The 8,246-nt window shown below is 34.6% G+C and overlaps 1 protein-coding gene across 1 annotated transcript; it reads right to left on the bottom strand.

Annotated features, from left to right (window-relative positions):
* Positions 1-3,181: 3,181 nt before the first annotated feature.
* LOC306666661 (olfactory receptor 5V1) lies at positions 3,182-4,135 on the bottom strand (the record flags this gene model as incomplete). The annotated part of the gene is made up of 1 exon (XM_079148885.1): positions 3,182-4,135. One exon carries the CDS (start codon positions 4,133-4,135, stop codon positions 3,182-3,184), a length of 954 nt encoding a protein of 317 aa, XP_079005011.1.
* Between the last annotated feature and the right edge of the window lie 4,111 nt (positions 4,136-8,246).

Genomic DNA, 8,246 nt, shown 5'->3' with positions numbered 1-8,246 from the left:
CTGATCTGCTCTTAGCAAAGTTTACAAAGAACTAGTTTAAAGAATGAAGATTTTGTTTTATTATAATAATAAGTTTTTTGCTGATTTGGGTTTATTTTTATTTGTTTAAAAAATCCTACAAGAATTAGATTTATTCCAAAGAAATTTTTTTTTTGTAATAGGGATTGAACCCAGGAATATTTAACCACAGAGCCACATCCCCAACCCTTTTTTTTCTTTTTAATTTTTATTTTTATTTTGAGACAGGGTTGGTCTAAGTTGCTTAGGGTCTCACTAAATTACTGAGGCTAACTTTAAACTTGGGATCCTGAGCCACTGGGATTATAGGCATGCATCACCCTACCCGGCCTATTTGAATTTCAGTTTTGTTGTTGTTGCTGGTTGTTTGTTTTTGTTTTTGTTTTTATTTTTTGTTTTCACCTTTAGTTAAATGAACTATAATTTGCAATGATGTCATGTGTTTTATTGAATCATATGCTCTAAAGCTTTAAATATCTGATCATCTGAATATATGCTGTTAATCATGATTGTTGTCTTAAAATATTGTAGAAGTAACTAAATTGTTTCGCTGAGTTGCTAAGTTCTCTAAGTAATAACACCTTTTATATTATTCATAGTCATTTTTACATAATGTGAGCTATGTCTCTGTGGTTAATAAGGGACAGTCCTTTCCTCATTCTTCATCTCAAGACCAATTTAAAGATTTTAATATAGGTGTGGAGAGCAGGCTGTGCCCTGCTCAGAGTTACTACATGATGCATAGAATAGCAGTTTTCAGGCTGTGTCTAAACCTGAGTTACTCCATTTTGTAAAGCAGTAGTTTGCCATAAGCTACTTCATTTTGAGTTTAAGTGCTAAGGCAGAATGACTCCTCACCTTGTACAAGCAAGCAACCACCATCTGCCTGGCATAATCATAAGGCACAAACCAATAAATAAATTAATTAAGCTAATAAAAATGACCACCTGTGGAATTACTGAATTAATCAAAAGTACATGGATGAATGGGTATATCAAATTAATATTTAAAAAATCAGTCCCATGAATATGTACTGATTTTCTTCCTCTTGTTCTCTAGAAGCCTCACAATTTCCCTGATTGGCAGATCAGGTGACTCACAAGAGTCACAGGTTATTTAGAGAGGTGTGTCTTTTCTTGGGTCCTGGCTGATCTTAGACAGCAGGGTTAAAATATTGACTGCTTTATCCTTAGCCTTTTTCCTTCCTTGACTTTGTTCTACAGGTTTGGGTTTTAAATATTCATCAGACCACTTTCATCAATCTTGAAGCATGAGTAATGGATTTTAATTTTAATGTCTATAATTTTACATTTATCCCTTGCATTTAATTAGAGTCGGTATTAGCACTGTAAGTCAGCATTACATCCACTCATCCTGTAGGTGATGGTTTATTGTCTTAAATTCTGCAAAACATCAGCAATTGTTTTAAAGTGAAATTAGCAAGAGCAAAAATATTTGATTTGCATAATAGCTTTGAACCAAGAAACATAATTTCATATATTTAATATATAGAGAGAGAAATCATGCACATGAATATATCAACTTTATTCAGAATCACTGAAATTCAAACTATGTAAATATCCACACACTGATAAATGATAAACAAATGATGATGTATTCAAACAATGAAATACTACTCACTGGTGGAGATGCAACAATTACTTATTATTCCAAAATTAGGATGAATTCCAAAAATGTTACACTGAATGAAAGAATGCAGAAACAAATAATGCACACACTGAATGTTTCCATTCATGTAATATTGTAGAAAAACTAATTCATGTTGACAGAAAGGTGACAGTTGCCAGTGGCTGGGAGTAATGTCAAGGGAAGTGGTTTGAAAAGGGCATGAGAAAACCATTTAGGGTTATAGAAAGGTACAATAATATGATGGAGGTTTTACACAATAAATACTTGTCAATACCACATGCTGAATAGGTGTTTAAAATTGGTGAATTTTGTTGTATTCAAAGAATACCATGATAAACTTGATTTTTTTGAAAAAAGAGAAGAAAAATAATGCAGAGTTATAAAAGTGTGGTGAAAATTAAAGTAGTATAAAATCCCCCATTGTAGAGAGCTCTAAGATGGCGGCTAGCGTTGGGCCAAGAGGTGGCGCATAATTAGTGTTAACATGGCGTGATCTCTCATGACCTTTTGCCTGATTGGTTAATGTCTCTTCTGCGCTAGTGGTCACTATAAAAAACAAAACAGCAACTTAATACTTTTAACATGTAATTTCTATTTCTTTTCTAATGTTAATTACCACACTAAAATTTTTATTCCTTCCCACAAAACATAAATTTTCTATGTATTTTATCTGATTATGTTTTCTAAACTTTTAGAAAAAAAATTCCTAACATTATGTTAAGATACCCTATAAAATAGTAATCTGTCATGTGGACTTATTCCTAGAAATATCTCTTCAGGATATTTCACATTTTAAACAGAGTAAGGAATATAAACTGGGGTTGAGAAACTGTATCTTCCTTTTAATATGAAGATAAATTGGTTTTAGTCCATGCAGCAGAGACAAAATTAAAATTAATTACCAAGAGATCTGGAGATAAGACGTCACTTCATCATGATTATATTTCTTTGTCAAAATCAGAATAATGTGAACTTATCTATCGGTGATAATGTTTTATTTAAAAGAACCTAAAAAAAATAAAGGTCAAAAGCATGATTCAAGTAATAAGAATATGATGAATATTACATGGAAGACAGTCACCATCTTTGGAAAGAGGATCAAGAATGGAAAACAGATAAGAAGAAACCCTTTAAAAAGAGTAAGATTGATGTCTCCATGTGGGACTAGCAAAAGCTCAGGAATGCCAGGTGCAGTGGCCCCCACACCTGTAATCCCAGCAATTAGGGAGCCTGAGGCAGGAGGATGGCAAGTTTGAAGCCAACCTCAACAACTTAGTGAGAACCTATTTCAAAATTAAAAAATTAAAAGGACTGAAATGGTAGTTCAATCCCTAGTACCAAAAAGAGGCAAAAAAGGAAGCAAGCCTCAAGATCATGTACCCCTGAGGTGGAGCGTGCCAACTCTTTCACCTCTGTCCCAGAGTTTCAGTCAACTGCTGAGTGTCAGGAGAAACAGCTGACTGGTGAAAAACCTAATTTCTAATATAAGATCATTGACCACAAACAAGTGAGATTACATATCAAAAGAGAGACTTGGTGGTTGCCACTTTCTCCCTATAGCCTTCATGGCCTCTTTGATGTCCTTGTTCCTCAACGTGTAAATTATAGGATTCAGCATGGGAGTAACAACACTATACAATACCGAGATCAGTCTGTCTTTCTCCAATGAGTAAGATGAAATGGGCCGTACGTATGTGAAGATGGCACTACCATAATAGAGAAGGACAATGGCCAGGTGGGAGGCACAGGTAGAAAAGGCTTTGTGCCTCCCCTCAGAGGAGCGGATCCTCAAGATGGTGGAGATTATGTAAAGGTAGGAAAGGACAATACACAGGAAAGGAGTCCAACCAATGAAGACTCCAATGGACAGCAACACCAGTTCATTGACAGAAGTGTCCCCACAAGACAAGATCAGCAAAGGGGGTATGTCACAAAAGAAGTAATTAATCTGGTTGTTGCCACAGAAGGGAAGACGGAATGTCAGTATCGTATGCACCACTGAATTGAGGAAACCACCAGTCCAACATGAGGCTGCTAACCGGCTACACAGGGCCTTGTTCATGATCACTGAATATCTTAAGGGTTTGCAGATTGCAATGTAGCGATCATATGCCATTGCTGCCAGGAGGAGACACTCTGATCCTACAAAGAAAATGAATGCAAAAAGTTGAGCCACACACCCCCCAAAGGAAATGCTTTTCTTCTCTGATAGAAGATGAACCATCATCTGGGGGACATTGGTGGTGGTGTAGCAGACATCGAGAAAGGCCAGGTTCCCTAGGAAATAGTACATGGGTGTATATAAATGTGGATCAGCCATGGTCACCAAGATGATGAATATATTTCCTCCCAAAGTACATATATAAGTCAGAAAAAAGATGGCGAATAGTAGAAACTGCAATTCATTCAGGTTGGAGAATCCCAAGATGATGAATTCAGATATAGCTGTTTGGTTCTTTTCTTCCATAGTGTTATCTGGTTTTCTTTGGGGAGTTGGGCAAAGAGAAAAACAGATTAAAATAATCATATGTTGCAGTAGCAATGGTCTGAAAAACAAAGAAAGCAAAAACATTACACATAAAATATTGCCATTTATATCCTGTAGTAAACCAGAGGAGCAGCACTCTTACAAACCATAGCTCATATGGGCCATTCAATACTATGTAAAAACTTCCAATGTCTCACTTGAAAATCATCACTGTATAAGATACAGCACTGAACATTTTTAGTTAAAAAGCAAATCACAAAAGGGCAAGGTACATCCTAAGAATTCTCTGTTAATAATGTCTGGCTCAAGTCTATTTGAATTTTTTTTAATTTTTAAAATTTGTTCTAATTAGTTATACATGACAGTAGAGTGCATTCATGCATTTTGATAAATCATACATAAATGGAGTATAATTTCTCATTTTTCTGATTGCACATATTGTAGGATCACATCGGTCATGCAGTCATACATGTACATGAGGTAATGTATGTTTCATTCTACTGTCCTTCCTACCCACACACCCCTTCCCCTCCCTTCACTCCCCACTACCTAATCTAAAGTAACTCTAGAGTCCCCCACACTTATTGTGAATTATCATCTGCACATTTCACAAAAGAAGAATACAATCAATCAACAAATATGAAAATTTGTTCAACTTCTCTAGCAATTAAAGAAATACAGGTCAAAACTAAGATTTTATGTCACTCCAATCTAAATAACAATTATCAAGAACCCAAGCAACAATAAATGTTGGTGAGGATGTGGGAAAAAAGTACACTCATACATTGCTGGTGGGAATGCAAATTGGTGCAACCACTGTTGGGGGCTATGCCATGTGGACTACGCCAAGATGGCACCTGGCAGCCAGCCCCAGGTTGTTTCGATCACATCAGCAGTGAGGAGGTTGATTAACATAAGCACACCCAGGTGATTTATCATTGGCCGTATTCAATTAAGTCCACGCACACAATGAGTGCACAGGTGTTCCCGAGTGCTCCTGATCGTACCTGCTTGTTTTGACCTTTACCGTGATTGGACAGCTAGCTCCTCACCTAATCTTCACATAATTGGCCTCATCCCTACCCTTCACCTCCTGGGGGGGATATAAGCCGGCTCTCCTCCAGCCCCGGTGTTCCCAGGTTTCCTGAATCACAATAAACTGTTCCGAATTCAAGAGCCTCGCCACTCATTTGTCTCCCGCGCCAAATTGACTCCGCTGGACTGTGTCAAACCACTATGGAAAGCAATGTGGAGATTCTTCAGAAAACTTGGAATGGAACCACCATTTAATCCAGCTATTCTATCCTCAGTTAATACCCAAAGGACTTAAAATCAGCATACTGCAGTGACTCAACCTATTTTCATCTTTTTGGTGATGCATAGACATGTGTTGCAGAATACATTTTACAGAAGAATCTCTGGGCTTCATTAGCATCTGCAAAGCTATCTCTCCTCCTCCTTTCCATCCTTGAATGCTGATTTTAAAAAATGTCTTTTTTCTGATTAAAATTAATGTGTTTGTTTTAGAATATATTGAAAATAAAGAAAAGAAATTTTTAATAATAATCCTTTATATCCATCATAGATGGTTTTGTGTTTTCCTTTCAGTTTTCCATGTGTAAATATTCAAAATGAGGATCAGAATGTATTTTAACCCGCTTTTTCCTTGAGCACTGCATTGTGATATTTTTTCAGGGCAAAGAAACATTCTGAAACATGATCTTTGAGTTGTATGTATTTTACCTTAATTCTGTGGAACTTACACAAATGATAAGGAATCAGTTATTGACCTTTAGTGTAAGAGCATTTATCCTGACTTTGAAATAAGTTAGGAAAGTTGGTCTGACATTAGGTGTAACAGAAATTCTTCAGTAGTTTGAAAATAAAAGTTAAAATGCAACTATGGATCATTTTTACCTCTGTGTTACCTACATCTCAGATTCTAATGAACAACATTGTTCAATGTTAGAAGTGGTTTAAGAAAAAGCCACTGGTATTAGTAAACATTTATATTGTTTTATTTACTTATTTTTGTTATAATAAATTTCAATAATAAGCATGCTGAATTAGATTCTCTGAATTTTGGGTAAGGTTATTTATATTTGTATAAATTTTCAAAGAGACTCACTTATCCCAATAAATTAGAAACCCAGTGGTAATTCAAGAGCCTTTGGTTTATTCAAGATCCTGCTTGTGTTTGGACAAATCATTCTAAGTGCTGAGTGGAGAAGGTTAGCAATAATCTCTAAGCACTTTCTACATGTCATCTCATTTACTCTTTACACATATTCAGTGAGATAAGTAATATCCTCATTGCCATTTTCCAGATGAAAACAGAGTCTCAGTAAGAAAGACATCTGGCAGAATTTACACAGCTAATAGATGAAAAGACTTTTTAATCTCAATATACTGATGTTAAGGAGTAGAAAATTTGATTCCTTTAACTAATGACAACAGAATGTTCTTTAAAAATACTCTGGTTTTTAATGAAATTTAAGTTCATATAATTAAAATATTTTAACTATGTAGTCACAAACTTTTAAGACTTGGGTTCCAACTATTAATGGTTTGTGCCTACAGTATCTTGAGGGTTAAATCTAATTGTTACTAAATATCTGGTCTTTTCCTTCAATGTGTTTATTTAAACAATCAAGACCCAGTGAAGTTGTTCATTTCCTTGCCCAAATGAACATTAAATGTCTGTATTTGTGTTACTAAGGATACTATTCCACAGCTGAGGTTAAGTCAGTTAATGAAAATGCCTGGTAAAATTGTGGGGAGAATCATTATGTAAATGTATCTAATTGCCAGATTGTATCCTATGTATAATAATTGTATAATAATTGTCAATTGAAAAATAATTTTTTAAAAATATTCAAGTTACTGACGGAATGTATCTCAGTGGTAGAGCACTTAACTAGCATGTACAAAGCCCTGGGTTTGATTCCCAGTAACACACACACAAAAAAAATATTCAATTTCTAATTCAAGGAAAAAAGTTAATTTTCTAGTTTGATTTCTGACACAGATTATAGAAACCAAGATAAATAAAATATCATGTTTAAAAATGAAAGTGCATATTGTATGTTTATTCAAATATATGCTTTGATGATTATCCAGGTCTACAGACAAATATACATTTTAATTTCAAGTTTGGAATGTAGTATATTTGCACTTTTTTTTAATTGATGTACTCACTGCTTGTGAATTACTGTGGACATTTTCAGTGAAGGTAGAGGCCAAGTTGGATGAAGGGTTGAATTTCCATAATATAATATTTCATATTGTTACTAGAATCAAATAAATTCTAATATGTTTCATTTCATTAACCTAAGAATCCCAAATTCCTGTTCTCTAATCCATCTCTTTTTCCTTTCCTAATATCTTCCTTCCCTTTCATATTTTTTACTATTTCCTTTCATTCCTGGGGGTACTTAAACCTTTCTGCCCATTTTATTCAACAATTATATGGTAGTATGTACTAAAGATAAAATAAGCAATTATAATTTGTTAATTGTATTCATCAATTATTTTCATTATAAATTATATGGCAGTGTGTACTAATGACAAAATAAGCAAAACAGAATTTAACCACATCTCCAGGAATATGCACATTGAAATTTATGCATAATTTTAAAAATATCTCATAAAAACTATAATAATTGTTTTAAAGTAGAAAATAGAAGGGATATAATAGTATGGAACCTAGTCACCAAAAACATTCCAGAGAAAATGTGAATTGGAATCTCAAGAATGAACAGGAGTTAAGTACATAAGGCAAGGTAAATGTAGAAAACTTCCCATACACAAATAAGAACACATGCAAAGGTCCTGAAGTTGGAGGTAACACAAGACCTAAAGGAAATCAGAGAAGCCCAGAATGAAAGGAGCAAGGGCAGCCTGCTCTGATAGGGCTAGAATCATTTGGAATCTAACTACAATTGGAAGATATTTCAAGAATGTGAGATGTCTATGTTCTATGATCTTTCTTTGGTCTTTCTGGAAAATGTATGCGTGATAAAAGAGAAGGGAGCAAGGGTAAGACAAGCCTGTTGAGTTCACTATTTCCTTCAGAAAAAAGGTCATGGAA

This window comes from Sciurus vulgaris, assembly GCF_902686455.1.
Source record: "Sciurus vulgaris genome assembly, chromosome: 7".
NCBI classification, from domain to species: domain Eukaryota; kingdom Metazoa; phylum Chordata; class Mammalia; order Rodentia; family Sciuridae; genus Sciurus; species Sciurus vulgaris.
Note: the sequence above shows the minus strand (reverse complement) of the source record. Positions and strands in the feature narration are given on the sequence as shown.